The 18,258-nt window shown below is 53.0% G+C and overlaps 1 protein-coding gene across 10 annotated transcripts in view; it reads right to left on the bottom strand.

Annotated features, from left to right (window-relative positions):
• Window positions 1-18,258, bottom strand: part of TEAD4 (TEA domain transcription factor 4) — a 67,178-nt gene that overhangs the window by 10,088 nt on the left and 38,832 nt on the right. For 9 of the 10 annotated variants that reach the window (XR_013449057.1, XM_078075480.1, XM_036082073.2 and 6 more), the window contains 7 exons: window positions 17,975-18,039; window positions 17,467-17,529; window positions 13,716-13,844; window positions 12,605-12,648; window positions 12,009-12,064; window positions 9,242-9,381; window positions 7,955-8,128 (listed from right to left, as the gene is read on the bottom strand). Coding sequence is in view for 9 of the 10 variants with exons in the window: in XM_078075480.1 (XP_077931606.1) it covers window positions 7,955-8,128; window positions 9,242-9,381; window positions 12,009-12,064; window positions 12,605-12,648; window positions 13,716-13,844; window positions 17,467-17,529; window positions 17,975-18,039 (671 nt within the window). In the remaining variant the exon portion in view is untranslated. The remainder of the gene's footprint in view (window positions 1-7,954; window positions 8,129-9,241; window positions 9,382-12,008; window positions 12,065-12,604; window positions 12,649-13,715; window positions 13,845-17,466; window positions 17,530-17,974; window positions 18,040-18,258) is intronic. The other variant, XM_078075481.1, reaches the window with a different exon arrangement.

Below are 18,258 nucleotides of genomic sequence, written 5' to 3'. Positions count from 1 at the left end.
TCGGGCACCGCGAAGCCAGCCCTAGGGGAAGTGATTGGTCCGGGCAGCCAGGAGCAGAAGAACTACTACCGCAATCCCATCAACGAACAGCAACTTTCACTGGGGATGGGCTAGGAGGCTGGGCTGGGGACATCAAAGCTCTCCTCCCACTCCATGAGGGCCCTGGTCAACTCCCCAGCATGCATGCTCAAGGCCCGGGCTGGGAAAGAAGGGAAGGCTTCGGGGGAGGCAGCTTTGTTTCCATGTCTGAGCAGCCTTCCTTTCTAATGGTGTGCGGGGAGCCTCACAACAGCTGATGGCAGGGGAAGGAGTGGCCAGGCCAGGGCGGAGAAGAGGGTTCCAGATGGCTGGGAACACCAGAGCTGTCTGTGAGGACCCCATGGGTGACCAAAAGGCTCATGCTTAGCAAACAGGAGCATTTCTTTTCTCCCCCATCACAGATTTGTACTTCCCTGGAGCCTCTGCCCTCCCCACACAGGAGGGACCAGATGACTGCCAAGGAGCCCTGGCCACCGACATGCCCCCCCGTCTCTGATTTCACATGTCCTCTCCCTGACTGGTCTGGTTTCAGAGAGGGCTTGGCTCTAGGGGCTCAAGCAAGGGGCAGGGGCACCTCAGGGTCCTCAGAGACACAGCCTCCTGCAGGTCCTCAAGAACAAAACTGCTGATGGGTCAGACGGAGAAACGGGCCCAGAGAAGCGGAAATTCGCTCAGGCCACAGCTCTCGAGCGGCAGAGCAGAGACGAGAGCCTCTGTGTCCCAGCTGGAGCCCACTGCTGCCCCCCTGCTCTCCCAGGACACACCAGGAGGGCCCCACCTGTAGCCCACCACGCTCTCCTATATCTGTATACCTGTTATTGCCCCAGGACCCTGAGATCTGCTCCAGATCCTCCCACTTGGAATGTGAGCTCCTGGAAGACAAGGGCCGTGTTGGGTCCACACAGCAGGGGCCATGTGCACAGCCCACGGGCAGAGTGCAGAGGCCACACAGGGAACCAACCTGACCAATTTCCTCAGCACCAACTGTCCCCTCCCTTCCCTTCTCCCATCCATCAGTACCTCCAACTTCCCCGAAAACATCAGAAGGAAGGAGGGGATGTGGGCTATAAGTAAAGTTGGAGAGGAACATTATAATTCCTTTTCCCTACCTGCCCACTGTCACCTCCAGGCAGGACAATCCTCCTCATTTTCTGGAAGGCAAGTCTGGGCTCTAGAAAACCCAAGAAGCCCAACCGCCCAACTCTACGCTAGATGCACCGTTCAGTCTGCCGTCTCCACACTATCACTATTCCTCAGGGCCTTGTGGATCCTTTCTTAGGCAATCTGGAGCCTTCTCCGACAGGAGCAGGGGGAGCTCAGGACCCCGCTTGGAGGGCACCCTAGGCACTCTGTAAGATCGAACAGTTCCGTGTCCTGGTTCCAAGCACACACCCTAGAGACACACTGAGTGTGAATCCCCATTCTGCTGCTATGAACTGGGTGACCCTGGCAAGTCATTTTGCCGTTCTGTGCCTCAGTTTCCCCTCTAGAGAATGAGGCCATCAACTGAACCTGCCTTCGGTGTTGCGGCAAGCATGAGACGTGCTGATACGTGTCAAGTGACTAACAGGGCCTGGTATAGCCTTCCACGGAATGCCCTGACCTATTTCACAACACGTATATCACAAGAACGACCAAAGGAAAGAGGCTTACCCTGGCTGGGTGTCTCAAAGCCAAGCCCTTGCTTACTCCATGCCTCAGTGTCCCCCCACTTTGTGAAATGGGAAGCCTAGGATGGTCCTCATCTGGACGGTGGCTAGAAGAATACAGAATTGTACTACTGGCTAAAAGAAGGCAGGAGCCAGTGAAAAAGGCCCCAAATTCAGCACCCCCCCCAGCCCAGGTACTGTTCCCACAAATGCCTCTTGCCAACCAGGCCTTCCTTCTGATCCGAAATTACAACCCAGTGCTGAGAAAGAGTCACTAATCACCTCCCCCAAGCTCCTTCTTCCACATCAAGGCTAAGCCTGGACTGGCTTGGGGGCCTGGAGGAAGGAGCACTCAAGAGAGGGTGCGGGCTTCCCCAAAGGACAGGCCAGGAGCCTCCCTAGACACGCAGCAGGAGACGGGAGCTACGGCTGCCTACCGCACAGCACTGGGGCTAACGGCTACCCACAGCAGCGCCTCTGAGTTCCAGCTTCCATGTCCAGGACTGAAAGGGGAAGTAGGAAGAGGAAACGGGTGAGTGAAGTGGGTTTGGCCCCTCCTGAAAAAACGGAGAAAGACATCCTGCCCCATACATCACACTCTAAGGCCAACCTCTCAGGAGGCTGACGCGCCTGCCTGACCTAAACGAGAACAGCCTCCTCCTCACTTCCAGTCTGGACGGTTGATTGATCCAACTCAGGACAACTCTGGCCGTGTCCCGCCTGTTCAAAAACCTTCAGTGATTCCTCATTACCTAAGAGAAGGGATGGCAAATACGTCGCAAATGTACCACTAGCTGCCCCCACTGCTACATTCACGGCAGTCATCACGAGTCAATCCAGAACCTTCTCCCTCTGGGTCTTCTCAACCCAGCATACCAAACAAGGACTACCAATCCGCGAGAGGCGACACTCCAGTTAAAACTGCTTTCCAGGACATCTGGTTAAAATGGGAGACTGACCATACAAGTTCATTTTTTCCCCTTCCGGGGAACCAACTAGAAATGATAGCAAAGAACTTTTTTTTAATGTGCTGCACCATAAAGACAAAGCAAATGGAGGCAAAACCACACTGGCAAGAGAGTTCCACAAATTCAAGAAGACCGAAGTCTGACCAGAGCTAGAAGGAACTCAGTCGGGCAAAGGAAGCAAATGGAATCACAGCCTCAAAGCGCCTGCAGAGGGCTTAGAGATAAGCGAGCTGGCGTGGTTGAGAGAAGCCCTGAGGGGCTCGGGCCTGGAGGGGCCAGGACAGTGCGGGAAGGAAAGGCACGGGCTTCACTCAAGAAAGTAACTGAAAGGCCCTACCAAGAGTGGTCAGGTCTCCAGGCCCACCTCTTCCACCCTTCAGCAGAAGACCCAGAAATAATCACCAGAAATTAAACAGGAGGGCTTCAGGTTTCAGGGAGCCTGGGCAGGTCAGAGAGGGGGAGAGAGAACTGAGTGAAAGCTGCCATAAGAAACGCTTGGATCCCCAGCCCTCCTCACTGCCCCATGCCTTGGATGCAGTGACCACGTATATCCCTTCCAGGGGCGCAATTCAAGGAGTCTTCTCTGGAGAAACTAAACCACCTCAAGGAAAAAAAAAAAAAGGTCTAATAAACATACTGACATTTATTGGTTCCCTCAAAAAAACCAGATGGCTCCTCAACCCCAAGCACCTTAAAGTGAAGCCCACCAGGTGACAAGTCCTACCTTGTACACAGAGCTTTCAATCACTATTAAATATGGACATGGCACAAACAACAAAGGAAAGAATCCATCAGACGTCATCAAAAGGAAAACCTTCTATGCTTCAAAGGACACTATCAAGAATGTGAACAGAGCTGACAGACTGGGAGACGGTATCTCCAAACCACACATCTAATAAGGGACTTCTATCTATAATATATAAGCTCACATAATATAAAAGCTCATAAGCTTTTATTATGGAATAAAAGACAACCCAATTTAAAAATCGGCAAAGGAGCTCAACAGACCTTCATCCAAAGAAGATATACAAGTGACCAATAAGCACAGGGAAATGCAAATCAAAACCACAAAGAATTCCACTTCATACCCACTAGGATGGGTATAATCACAGAAAATATCAATTGTAAGCAGGGATATGGAGAAACAGGGACCCTCGTATAACTACTAGTGAGAATGTAATATGGTGCAGCCACTTTGGAGAACCGTCTGGTAGTTCCTCAAAAAGGCAAAGAGCTGCCGTATGACTCAGCAATTCCATACCTAAGTGTCTCCCCAAGAGACATGAAAACCTATGGCCACACAAAAATTTGTATATGAAGTCCACAGCAGCATTTTTCATACAAGGTGGAAACAACCCAAAAGTCCACCAGCTGATGAATGGGATCAACAAAACTCCATGCAATGGAGTATTACTGAGCCATAAAATGGCATAAAGTTCTGATTCATGCTATAATACAGCTGAACCTTGAAAACATTACATTAAGTGAAAGAAGCCAATCACAAAAGACCACATATTGTATGACTCCATTTACATGAAGTGTGCAGAAAGGCAAAACTATAGTGACACCATTGGTGATGGCCTAAGGCTGAGGAAGTGGGCATAGGAGGTGGTAGCTAGAGGGTGTGAGGCTTATTCTGGAGGTGATGAAAATGTCCTAAAATTGATTGGTTGCACAACTCTGTGAATATACTGAAACACTGAACTGTACACTTTAAGTCAATGAATTATACGGTAGGTGAATTATATAACAATAAAGCTGTTAAAAAAAATATGGACCAAAAAAATATGGCCAAAGGTTATAGATATTGTCAGACATCAAAACAGATAGAAAAAAAAGGATGAAAAGGAAACAAAGACAAAGAAGGGAACAGAAGAAACTTTAAAAAATGATTCTTACTTCATATCCCCAGAAAGATAAGAAAAAAATTGTAGTCATGAAACAAAATCAGGATGTAATCAAAGAACAAGAAGGAACTCTTAAAAATTAAAAATATCATGGTCAAAGTTAAATATTCAGTAGAAGGTGGGGCAGAGAATGCCACCATATTCCACTAACCTAATCCACCACAACTGTACAATGCACCATGATCTTTTGAACCACTAAAAAAGAAAAATGCCATCAACTGAACTATGAACACACTAGCAACTGAAAGACTCATCCATCTTCTTCTATAGTCATAGAACCCTGATTTTATTCAGAATCGCAGTTTACTCAACTAAAAGAGTACACTTCCCTGGCTCTTTTGCAGCTAGTTGCAACCATACAACATAATTAAGTGTTGTGTGTGACTTCCAAGAAAGCTCCATAGAGGGAACGAAGTTGGCTTCCTCCTTCCTGATGCCTGGAATATAAATATGATGGCTGGAACTCCAGAAGCCATGACCTTGAGGGCAGAAGCCATGCACTATGTATGGCAGATAACTGGAGAGGAGACAGATCTCTGGTGATTTCAAGGAGCTGCTGGACCAGCCTTGGACAGTCTACCTCCAGACTTACTTTACATGAAAGAAAAATAAACTACTTATTTATGCCACTGCTACACTGGGTTTTATGTAATATGTACCTAGATACAGTCAACCAATTCAGAAGAATTAGAAGATAAAGTTAAGGAAATCTCCAAGAAAATGAGTTGGAAAATCAACAAAGAAATTGTAAAAATCATAGAGGGTAAGCCTAGGATATACAACATAAGACTAATAGGGGTTCTTGGATAACACAGAGCCAACAGAGGGAAAGAAATAATATAAGTAAATTTCCCCAAATTGAGAAATAGTAATCTCACAATTCAAAGTGCCTGGCTGAAAAAATCAGAAAGTAAAAACACACATATCCCAAAGCTCATCTGTGTGAAACTTAAGAACCTAAGGGATAGAAAGGAAATGCAAAATTTTCAGAGATAATAAACAAAAGCAAAAACAAAACAAAAAACAAAAACCCAAGTGACATAACAAAGGACAGAGAATTAGAACGTAATCATACTACTCGTGTTTGAAGACAATGGAGCAATGTACTGAAAAATGATTCTTGAAAATCATTGCTGGGAAAATGATTCATGACTTAGATTCTATACCCAAACTGTCAACCAAGTAAAAAACAACAGGCAAAGACTTGAACATTTATCTATCACACATTTTTCCTTTGGGAGATATAGAGAATGCTTTCCAGCAAAATAAGCAGGCACACCAAACAGAGAGAAATATGAGATCTAGAAAACCATAGATTCCATACAGGAGAAAAGTAAAAGCAGGCTCCAGATGACAACCACAGAGCAGGTCGAGAACAACCAATTCAGACTGGAGCAGAACAGAGGCATCCGGGAGGAGAATCTCAAGGAGAAAGAAAGGGGGAATTGATGAATGATTTGATGGGTGTGAGCATTTGGGGAAAAACTTTTTTTTTTTTTTAAGATTTTATTTATTTATTTGACAGAGAGAGAGAGACAGCGAGAGAGGGAATACAAGCAGGGTGAGTGGGAGAGGGAGAAGCAGGCTTCCCACCGAGCAGGGAGCCCGACTTGGGGCTCTATCCCAGGACCCCCAGTACCATGACCTGAGCCGAAGGCAGACACTTAACAACTGAGCCACCCAGGCACCCCATGGGGAAAAACTTCTTTAAAAAAATTTATATGATGGTTATGATGGAACAATACATAAAATTTTAATAGGATTATTTAGAAATACACTAGTAAGAAAGCCATTTACTTGTAGGAAAAAACAAAAAAGTTGTACAAGAAATAAAATGTAATTATAATACATAATTACATAGTAAGCATAATTCTTGGCTCTGGCGGTCAATCTGCATGGTCAAGAAAACATAAACATTTTATTGCTTTTATTAAATTATACAACTTACTAGATATGATAGGATTGAGATGACAAGGGGAAAAGTGATATAACACCACTAAGGTTTTTCAATAGTACCAGAACAAGTACATAATGTCTTAGTGGTGATATCAAGGTATAGCAAGACAAGGGTATGACTTTGAACTAAGGAGATAAAACCCAGAACAAACAGCAAAAATTTACATTGATTGCTTCTGGGGATTGGGATTGGGGCTGGGGTGGAGTGGAACAAAAATCTGATGCTTCTCATTACAAGCCTCTTGGTATTAATTAATAATATAACTATTAATATCCATTGATTTAAAAATAAATTACCTATTTTTCATCCCAGGATAAAACAAAGATTTTGTATGAGGAGGACCTTCAGGATCTGACTCCCCTTTCCAGGTTTATTTTCTGTTATTCCCTGTCACATACCCGTACCCATGACTTTCCCCTCTGGAGCCCACTTCCTTATGCTTCCCCCAGGCTGTAGCAGCCCCTCCCGGGCTCTGCCTGATAGATCCTGCCCGTCCCTAAAGGCCCGGTCTGACTCCCTTCTGCTCGCACAGCAAGCTTGCAGAGTGCAAAAACCAAGCACCTTAAAGCTCAGGAGCCCCTAGTCGCAGTTCCGGCACCGTCTCTTCTGGAGATCACCAGGCTCATGGGGGGTTTGATGATAAGGACAGACAGCCAGGCTGGAGGGTCCTAGCTAGGGGCCCGGAAGCCACCGGAATTATATATAAAATGCTTCTGAAATTGTTCAGAGGCTCCATCCAGCACACAAGAAGGCCCTGCTGCACTTCCCCGCCGCTGGCTAAGTGTGCACTTGTCATACTCTCTTCCCTGCACCCCTTTTCTGTGTGTACTGGGCCACTGGAAGGCAAGCCCCCAGAGCAGGTACTACACCTACTGGTCTTAGAGGAGATGTTTCAAAAGCAGGGAGCTCTCCTCACATAGCACCTGTCCAGGGGTGAGGCAGGGAAGGCAGCAGCGGCTAAGCCTATGGGCTGAGCGGTCTGGGCAGCTGGGTGGGTGTTTCTCTTGGGGTGAGCTATCCTAATCCTATAGCCCACGTCTACAAGCCCTGCCCAACCCAACAGCTGCCCTACTCGAGCCCTGAAGCGAATTCTGGACTTGGCATTCAAGGAGTCCATGTGGGCTCTTTGCCTACCCCTCCTTCAGTGTCCCCTGAGGTCTTTTTCCAGTACTATAGCCCCCCTGAGGCTGCACTTCCTGCCTGGACACAGCTGCCATCACCACCTCTCAGAAAAGGGCCTTCCTCACTAGCTCGGCTCTCAGGCAGCACGGCTGCTCCTCGACTCAGCCTCCGGCCTATGTGGCCGGTTTGTGCTTGCCCTCTGCACTAGCCCCGCCCTCCCTGGGTTTCTACTCGTGGAAAGGGCACCTGATGCCCACTATTCTCATCAACGTATACTAGGGATTGGAAGGAAGAGTTTATCAAAGGGCTTACCCAGAATTTCACAAGAAAAAAGGCATTGGAAGGTCCCCGTTCAAAGAGCTCCTTGAGTCCCCCCTTTTTCTCTGGGAATTTGTCATAGATCTGGCGGATGTCCACGGCTTCGAGGTAGGGGTCACTATAGCTTGGGCTGGACTGGCCGATGTGTACAAACAGGTGCTTGTTGTACTGTGGAGAGAAAAGCCGGATTGAGGGTCAGGTGCAAGGTAGCAGGGCAGACAGAGCAGACCAGAGCTCAGAAAACAGCCGTGTGACCTGGAGCAAGTAACTTCACCGCTCTGGGCCTCAGTTTCCCAACTGGTAAAATGGAGACAGGAAAAGGATCCGATGTAAAGCAAAGTGAACGCATATAAAGCCCCTGGCTGCACCTGGCAGGTGCTCAGTAAACTGCAGTGATTGGGATCACTCTCAGTCCCGGCTCTGTCACTGAATAGCCTTACGCAAGTCATTTTCTACCTTTGGGCCTCTCGTATCTCATCTGTGATGTCAGACCACTGACCCAGATAAGGTGTTTTCAACTGTGCTCCACCCCGCAGATGGGGGCTGGGCTGCCTGTGACCCTCACAGGCACCTGGCTACACCCAAAGAAAGTCTACTTTGTTGTACACACTGGGCTTCTGAGTAAGAGTTGGATTAATGGTTCCTCAGCTGAAAAAACAAGTTTGAAAACATCAGAGTGAAATGGTCTGTGAAGTCCCCCGGGCTCTGGCGCTGTATCTGCTTCGCCTCCTCCAGCTCCACCTCCTCTGACCTTTCCAGGTGACGTGGGTCCCCCAAGACACTGACGGGGAAGGGGACCGGGTGGGGGTGGGGCTCTGCTCTCTGCTGGCATCCCCAGGATGTGGCTCAGACACAGGAGGTTCCTCAGAGCCACGGGGGGAAAGGATGGAGCAGGGGGGAGGGCTGCGGGGGAGGGCAGAGCACAGGGAGGGAAGAGTCCAGGTCAGGGAGGGAGCAGCACAGGGAGAGGCCAAGAGCACTGGGATGGACAAAGAAACCAGGGGAGGGAGCCAGGGGAAGAGGGGAAGCGAGGAGGCGAGGAGGCGGAGTGAGGAAAGAAGGGGGAGGGGTGGACGAAGGAAAGGAAAGGGGGAGGGAGGGCCAGTGGACGGGAAGCCTGGGAAGGAAGAGGAGATCTAAGTGAAACCCAAAAGTAGAGTGGGGCGGAAGGCCAGGGCGGGAAGCCAGAAGCAGGTGGGGAAAGAGCTGAACACACGGGAGCGGGAGCCTCCAGGAATGGGGGCGGGTAAGCGAGCTGGCCAGGCCCAGGCCAGGACCTACCGTATCAGGGTCCTGCTGCTGTTCCAGGAAGGCAGAGAACTCCAACATCCAGAGCTTGGAGCTGGCCACACTGCGGCCCTGCCACGGGGGTGCCGGGGGCGCTGAGGGCGACGGGGTGGGTCCTGCAGGAGACTCAAACCCTGCACACAGCAGGAGAAGCACATGGGGAGCGGTCCGCACACAGCCTCCCTGCAGACAGCCTCTGCGAGGATCCCAGGCCCAGCAGTGAGACCCCGAGCTGGCTAGGAGATCTCCTGCCTCCCCGAAATAGGCCTCCCAGCAGGGGTGGAGGAGGGGAGCACTTGGCCTGGTACCAGCCAGTCCCTTTGGGCCCCTGGAAAGAACTGTAGTCAGGGGAAAATGGACGCTGGATGGGGGGCCAGGATGCCAACGGCACTGAGAGCTTCCTGAGCAGCACCGCTAGGTTCTTGTCGAGGAGCTTCTGGTCCAGTCAGAGATAACCAGACACAGCGCCTGCTACAGTGACTTAAGCCCCGTGAGAACAGGAAGGTTCCTGATCTGTTCACTGCGGTCTCTTCAGCCCCTACAACAGTGCCTGGCTCAGAACAGGCATTCCCTACAGGTTTGCTAATAAAGGAAGTAAGGAACGTGGTAAGAATTGACAAGGTATGCACTTGGGGGTGGACAGGGAAGGCTTCTCCACAGAAGGCAATGCTTGAAGGAAGTAGCAAGCACAAGCAGGAGGCAGGAGGTGAAGACAGGGAAAGGGCACTCGAAGCAGAGCACAGGGCAGAGGCAAAGGGATGCGGCTGTGAGAAGCTCAGTGGGTTTGGAAGCTAGGTCTTCAGCGGAGCTGGCGAGCAGGTGGGTTTGTGCCCGTGGCAGGAAACAGAGGTAAAGAGAGGGGTCCAGAGTGGGGCTAGGCTAAGTAAGCAGCGTGAATTTGAGCCTGAGCGTTTGGGAGTGACAGAGGATTTTAAGCAGGGCATTGAAATGGTCAGATCTGCGTTTCTGGAAGGTCCTACCCAATATGAAGGAAGGACTAGGCAGGGAAGGGGCTGTCAGAAGCATGGTCCTGGGGATGTTTTCCCAGGGAAAAAATGAAGAAGGATTGATTGAAAGCAGTGTAGCAGAGGGAAGAGTAAGGGACATAGGAGGCACAAGAAGGGAGCAAAATCCCGGGCCCTGGTGCCTGACGGGATGTGAGAAAGCAGAGAGACAGAATTCCAGAGGCCCGACTTCCAGGCTAGGAGGAGGCTGGAGGCCCCGCGTGCTAAGGCAGGTAACTCAGGAGCACTCGAGGAAGGAGACGGAGAAGAAACAGAGGGGTGGGCGGAGGGCCATGCTGGACACGTGAGCCGTGCTTAATGCCCCAGCTGAATCACTCATCTGTTCAAGCACTGCTCACCGAGCAAGGGTTAGGGTGTGCGGCCACAACTAGATACACGAAAGACGCAGACCAGTCATTCACAGACGCTGCCCCCCCCAACCCCAGATAATGGCAATAAAGTGTCAAGTGCTAGATGGGGGCGCAGAGCGCTCAGGGCCCCTCAACTGGGCAAGGACAGGGCAGAGGAGCGTGCAGGCGGATGGGAAGCCTGAGCTGAAGCCCAGAGGCAGGGTGGGTAGGGGCACGGAGCGAAGGAGAGGAGAGAAGCTGAGTCACCGAGGAGAGCCATGCAAGTCCTACTACAGACTTCAGATCATATCCAGAAGGCACCAGTGGGCCAGGAAAAGATGTTAAGCCTAGGAACCACACGATGGGATGGACGCTTTATGAAGGTCACTGGGGTGAATCGCACGGTGAAGAGGGGAGGCAAGGTAAAACGGGGGGCAGGTCAGGAGGCTACTGCAGTCATGCAGGCCAGAGCAGGAGGGCCTGAACCAAGACAGGGGCCAGTGAGAGGAGGGGACAGACAGGAGGGCGGACTGCTCAGGGCTGGGAGAGAGCAGCAATCAGGACCCCAGGAGGGGAGCGCACTGCTCTCGGAGCAGGACAAGCCAGGCCAGAAGGTCGGCAGAGAATCATTCCCCGGGCCAGAAAAGGTGGTTAAGGGTGAGGATCCTCCCTGCCCTGCAGAGAGGAAGGAGGTAAGGGACCCTTATGAGAAAGAAGCAAGTGTGCCCTGAGCAGTGAGAAGGAGGGACACCCACGCTCCACGCCTCTGCCCAGGAGTGCTCCCTCTGCTAACCAGCAGCTCCAGGCCGGAAAGCCGTGCTCTCCTCGGAGAGAGCACGTCTCCTCACTGTCCCTTCCCCACGCGCCTAGGGCAGTGCTGTGGGTGCATCGTGAAGACCCACTTAGTCCCTACAGCCAAGACAACCCTGTGAGGACACAGCCTTTCTAGACCATTGTGAAAGTGTCACCAAGCTGGCCATGGTCAAGAAATTTAAAATCCGAACAAAACTCCCATTTTGAAGGAGGGGATTACAGTGTCACCAAGAGGGGGGCCATTCCAAGAACCAAGCTGTTGGGAGCACCCATGCAGCATACGGGGGTGGCCAGCTGGAACAGGCACTCCCCTTTGAACTGCGTGCACCTGGGAAGGCCCTGAGCGCAAGCTGGGAAGCAGGTAAGGCAGCCCGAGCGGCACGAGGGGCTTGGTGCAGCGCAGAGGTGTGCGTGGTAGGGGCAAGGAATGGGGTGGAGCCAGGAGACTGGGATGTCTGGTCTGAGCACGTGCCAGGGCCGCATCTAAGAGGGCCATGAGATGTCCAGTTGTCGGGGGGCCTGGGACCCTGGGGGCTGGGGGGGAAGGGGCTGCAGGCGTGTGAGGCACAAGGGAGCCGCGCACTGCCGACCCACCTGGCAGAGGCAGCGAAGGCTGGACAGCGTAGGTTTGCTGAGAGAACGGTTTCACACTGTGGGAGACAGGAGAGAGGAGGTGTAAGCCTTAGGGCAGGTGGCAGCCCAGGAGCCTCCAGCAGTGTCCAATGCTGTGTGTGTGGCTGGCCCTGGTGGTCTGGCCATCAGTGGCCTTGGGGGGCTCTGGCCACCTGCTCCCTCCCTTGCCAAGTCTGTCAGGTTTCATGGATGACCCAGAGAAGCAGCGTTGTCTATTGGGAAAATCCACTCCTCCCTCTCTTCCTTCCCTCCCGTCCTCCCTCCCGCCCTGGCCAGCCAGAGGTCAGCTTCCTAGCCTCCCTTGCCTTGGGGTCCCAAGCTCTGGCCCTGCTTCACCGTGGACAGACTGGCGTTTCAGCAAATGCCACCCCAGGGGGTCCACACTGCAGACTGAGCTGTTGCCTGCGAGCAGGAGAGCTCAACCCCAAAGCCCCAGCCCCTCCTGAAAGGCTGACCCCAGGCTGCGGCCCTGTCCCAGACTGGGAGCCAGGCTCCACAGCACAAGTTTATGGGCTCAAGTTCAGTTTGGAGAGCAACTGGTAGCAGGCCATACTCACTCATGGGATGTTCCGGCTTGGCCCGGCAAGGCTCCTTGCCAAAACTGAGGAGGCAAAAAGTGCAGAGTCAGCCCACCCCATGCCCGGGGGCCGTGGTGTGGGGGGGCCAGGCAGGGGCCTCAGCTGGAAGGCAGGGCTGGGGGCCTGGACCCAGTGGATGGTAAGGAGAGAGAGTTAGCGCTACTATCCAGTACTAAATGTGTTTCGAGGAGCTCTAGTCTCTGGACCTGCTCTGCCGAGAAGGTGCTCCTCGGGAGAAGCCCCAGGTTTGGAATCACGGCAGCGACAGTCCTCCCTCAGAAGCCCACAGTGCGTAGCAGCACTGAAGGCCTAACAGTCCCAGATTTAAGAAACCTATTTAGTTCTAAGTGTCCCAAACTTCCTTACACAGATTCACTTTGTGTCATTATCTAGGTAATACCCTGATGGACTAGCGGTCTCTGGAACACACTTTGAAAACTGCTGGATAGGCTCACTGAGCATGGGGCCAGTCACTGTCCCTTCCCCACGCGCCTAGGGCAGTGCTGTGGGTGCATCGTGAAGACCCATTTAGTCCCTACAGCCAAGACAACCCTGTGAGGACACAGCCTTTCTAGACCACTGTGAAAGTGTCACCAAGCTGGCCACGGTCAAGAAATTTAAAATCCGAACAAGAGTCTGTTCCTGAAACCAGCTCTCTGACTGGAAGGCAAGCAGTGCTGAGTGCCTGGGGGAGCGGGGACAGGGCCGAGCGGTGGAGGGCTGCTCACGGGTGCGCCGGCGCTGCCCCGAAGCCTCGGGCTTCAGCCCCCATCCCGGGACGTCAGCCCCCTCGTCTGTCAATCGGGCCAGGTGCAGAGCTGCTCGGTCAGTCAGCTAGTGGGGGCGGCTCTGCCCCCTGTGGAAGGTCTGCTGTGTCACTAGCAAGGCCCCCGAGGAGGCAGGGCCAGCGCCGGCGAGCCGTGCCTCAGCATGGCCCCTCGGCCCTTGGTCCCTCCTTCCCCCTGGCTCTCCAGGCCTGGGAGGACTCGAGAGAGAAATGGGGCCTGGCCAGTGCCCCCGGCTCCTCAGGAGGGGGAGGAGAGAGAAGGAGGGGCTGACGTGGCCTCTGGCTCCAAGCAGCCCCACTTACCCCTGAGACTGCTGGGTGGCCTGGGCCCCGGGCGAGGGCCATTTTACTGTGGAAGGCTGTGGCGGAGATGGCCTGGGCGGGCGACATGGGAGCCATGCTCTGCAGGGCCTTGTCCTTAGCTGCCTGGTCCTGGGGAGACATTGGAAGGGAGGGCCTCAGCAGTGGTCACTATGGCAGGTGTAGGTGAGGCGGGGTCCGGGCTTGTGCTCAGGGAAGCTGTCCCACCGCCAGTGGCCAGAGCCGTGGACAAGGCCCTGGGGGACCAGGCTCGTGCCCATGCAGTGCTAAGAACTTGGCTTGTGACTGAGCACAGGTCACTTGGTTCAAGTGGTTCCTCTGATCAGTTTCCTCCTCTGTCAAAGGGGTAAAATGCTTGTCCAGGCTATTTTATTAGAGCGTAAAGGGCCTTGGGAAACCATCTGCCAGACCGTGTCTCGATGAAGGCCTCTTAGTCCTTGCTCGCCTCCACGCCACTGGCGGCTGGCCCGGCACCTGGCTCACGGTAGATGGTACATAAACATGTCAGAGCCCTCCTCGAATGGCCAGGAGGGGTCCTCCGCGGTCACATGGACTGTCTGGAGGCCTGGGACGGTCTCCCGCGGCCCCACCTGTCTCAGTTCTGCCTCATGGGTCTCCCCTCGCACTGCGGATGCCCGAGGCACCCCTGCCTTTTACATGGCAGGTGTCAACACCCGCTACTTGCCCTCCGTGGGCCCAAAGACACCAAAGAATGGGTTCGCCCTGCACAGGCTCTGAACTAACAAGTACTCAGGAAAGCACCTGTAAGCACTTACGACACTGGCGAGAACAGTAATAATAATCTGTATACGTGTGTAAGCCAGCGGTCCCCATCCTGAGGGCCCCACTCCTACAGGTCTTCAAAATGATGACATGTATTTCAGTACTTCCGTATTTCAAAAAGCCTAATGGGAACTGTGTTTTTGTCCAAAGTAAGACCACATTTATAGACTGGAATGGCAAGCTTTATTCAGTATGTGTAACTTAATTGAGGCCAAAAGATTGGATTATTTCAGCTCAGGAACTCAGATTAGGAATTCTGTCTTTATGATGAGTATTTTTAAATGGGAAAAATAAATTAGTCATCATCTGGTAATTAAGTTGGTAGCCCCAGACAAGTGTGAGAACTGACGGAGGCCCTTGCAGCTCACAGGCGCTTCCCCATGACAGTTTCTCCCGGCCCCCACAACAGCCCCGTGAAGTGGCACCACCGTGGGGGCATGAGGCTCTGGGGACCCAGGTGGTCCCCCAGCGTCCCGGCACCTCACAACTGTGGAGCCAGAACTCCAGAGGCCCTGCCACTCAGCCTCTCCAGGACCATGTGCACTCACGTGGCACAAGATGGCCCACAGAAAGTCAAGAACACGGCCTCACTTTGATTCTGAACATCACAGCACTCCCATGAGGCTGGCGAGACTGGTATGATCCTCATTTTAAGAAACAGAGGCTCAGAGAATTTAGGGCGCTGACAGTAGTGATGGCTGGCCCGAGAGCTTGGTCCAGGTTGGCATGTCAACTCAGCACTGGGCCTCTGGGCCTCTGCAGGCCTGCGGGGGTGGAGGGCAGGGGGAGGGAAGGGTGCACACAGCACAGAAGGCACAGACCATTCTGAGAGGAGGGCTCATCCTCAAACCATCGTCCTTTTGGGTCCAACCTGGGCTTTGCTCTTAGAGGCTCTCTGATAACCAAAGAGGGAGCTCTCAGCATAAGGTAGCCTCTTGCCAAGAACACGTGCACTGTTCAGGAGGGAAAAGCCAAATGTGCCCAGGCCAGGCGGCCCCGGCCTCTCCCTCCAGGAGGACATGTGTGATGCAGCAGGCCGTACCCTCAGAAAGCCCACGGACCTCTGTGGTTAACAACTGCACTGTGAGGCCGGAGAGCTCCATCCGCTCAATGTCCGCAACTTATGGCCCTTCCCGGAGAGCTGATCTCAACAAATGACTGGGGCTCAGGAAACCACGTCCTCACCCAGGGTGGAACAGGAATCAGGAGGAAGTGGGAAGGACCTTATGGGGAGTGACATCAGTGACCAGGTTACAAGGCCAGGGAATCACTGAATTTGGGGCTGGAGAGGACCTCAGATACCACCTTGCTTCACCCTGTCATTTCACATTTTAAACCGAATAGAGCTTGAGGAGAGCCAGTGACTCCCCACGCTCACATTGCCCAAGGGCAGAGCCAGCTAGACCAAATCCCGAGTCCTGGAGGATTTCTACCTGTCTGTCCACCAGGGAGACAAATTACTTTGGGTCCCAGACCCCTCTGAGAATACGACAATATCCTCAGACCACTCTCCCCGAGAAAATGCACACAAAGATCTACATATTATTTAAGGGGCTCATGGCTCCCCTCAATGTCTGTCTAGTGGTCTATGAGAGCTCTCCCCAGTCTCTAAGTTAGAGCCTATGGACAAAGGTAGCAATTCCTTGAAGTAAATGTGGGCCATCTGGTCCACAAGGGAATTAAAAGTTTCCCTCGATGGCTGTAAACAGAACACTGGAAAGTGTCTTCTCCATTCTGGCTCCCTGCCAGGGTCCCAGTGAGTGAGAAGCAGACCAGAGAGGGGAAGTAGGGAGCAAGCTGGACTCCAGGCCCCAGGGGCCTCCAGGAGTACGTGTGCCCAGCCTGAGAGGGAGGGAGTGACGACAGCTGAGGCCCAGCCACCTGTCCAGGGGACAAAGGAGCGAGGTGCTGGGCTGCAGCTGTGAGGGCGGGGGACAGCTGGGCTGAGTGGGCAGTGGGACGCAGCTTCCTGGGAGTTCCCCCCACTCATTCGGAGCCTCCAGTGTCAGGATCATGGACAACCAGAGCCACATAGGACCTTCAAGCTCATCTAGTGCAGAGGTTTTTAATTGGGTTCTAAGCTACTCTGGGGTTCAAGAGTCATGGAGCATGAGAGGTAAATAGGAGCAGGGGGTCTCTGGTCTATTCTGCACCAACCTAGCTTTGACCAGGGTAGCTCCTTTGTTAACATATGGGTGTGGCATTTTGTTTGGGAAAAAAACAAAAGGGACCTCCACTGCTTAAAAAAAGTGTGTTAACTGCTGGCCTCAGTCTGAGACCCCAAATGTCAGCTCTTCCTGCCAAGTAGCTGGGCAAGCTCTGCGATGAACACCTCTATGATGGGGAGCTCATTCCCACCTGGTATTCACCAAAAGGGTCCCCTGGCTCTAGTGTCCAGGAGGCCTGAGTCCTGTGGGAAACAGACTGCCCCCTATTGGGGAGTGGCCCTGTGAGGTGGGACTGATCTGGGAAGGGGAGAGAACTGCCCATCTCAGAGAGCAGAGCATTGGAAGGAATTCCACCAGCTCCCACAGTACCATCCACCCCACCCCCACAGCAGTGCCTCCTAAGCCTGACCACCCCGCAGGCTCAGGGGATGGCACGGAGGGGCCAGGGCCTCCAGGAGGTCCTCAAGGAATGGGGTGTGGAGGGCAATCCCGCTGTGACCTGGGGATGCTGTAGAGCCTGGTGGTCATAAACACACACACACACACACACACACACACACACACACACACACACACAGCTCTGACATCAACTGTCATTCCCTGTGCAGACAAGGAGTAGTTACAGGCTGAATCCCAGGAAGCATGCTGGCTCTGCACATGAACAGCCAGCCCCTGAACCCAAAGGGAATACTTTTCCTGCTGGAAAAAGAGCCCTAACTTCTAGGAAGCTGGCCTCACCTGTGCCCTAGGTCTTCCCTCCCACTGCTGCTGGTTTGCCTTACCTTTAGCTTGGCCTGGATCTCGCGGGCTTTTCGACGAGCCAGCACCTGGATGTGGCTGGAGACCTGTAGCAGGAAGAGAAGGCTCCTGTCCCTACCTCCCAGGAGCCCTGTGCTCCCCGTGCTGGCTCCTCGACCCTCAGCCCTCCACCATCCTCAAACCACATCTGAGTGAATGAGTGAATGAAAGGGGCAGTCAATGATGGGCCTTCAGTCCTGCCACATCCAGCTAATCCAGAGTCTGGCAATAAATCAAAGTACAACGCCAGTCCTTCACTCTCTGTTCTTCTGGTGTCCTGGACATGGGAGGGGAAGGATTTCCTCCCAGCTGATGGCAGCAGGGACTGCAGGGAAACTGAACGGTCTGTGGCACACCAAAAAGAGATAACCCCTCTGAACCAGCCCCACCAAGAACCCACCCTCGGTCCTGCAGAGGGCCTGGCCCACCACAGGAACAGACTGGGACTGGGGTACCTGCCCCTGGGACCCACGCTCATCTCCCAGGGCCCACCTGCTTCCTGGTGCGGGTCTTCCCTGTCCGGAGCTTGATGTAGCGGGCAATCAGCTCATTCCGACCTACAGAGACACCAACATGCTCTCAGCAGGAGAAGGACAAAAGCAGAAACACAGGAGGATCTGGGGATCCCTTCCCTCATCCTCTGCCCACCTTGAGTGGGGACTTGGGGTGAGGATTCTGCAGGTGCCCTCCTTGGATCCCAAGAATCTCCCAGCAGCAAGAGGAAGCTGAGGCCTTGCTGGGGGAGTGGTAACCTGAGAGCAAGGAGGTGACAGGGC

The sequence above is a fragment of the Halichoerus grypus genome, chromosome 6 (genome assembly GCF_964656455.1).
Source record: "Halichoerus grypus chromosome 6, mHalGry1.hap1.1, whole genome shotgun sequence".
In the NCBI taxonomy this organism is placed as follows: domain Eukaryota; kingdom Metazoa; phylum Chordata; class Mammalia; order Carnivora; family Phocidae; genus Halichoerus; species Halichoerus grypus.
The sequence above is the reverse complement of the archived record's forward strand: the minus strand, read 5'-3'. Positions and strand labels throughout refer to the sequence as shown.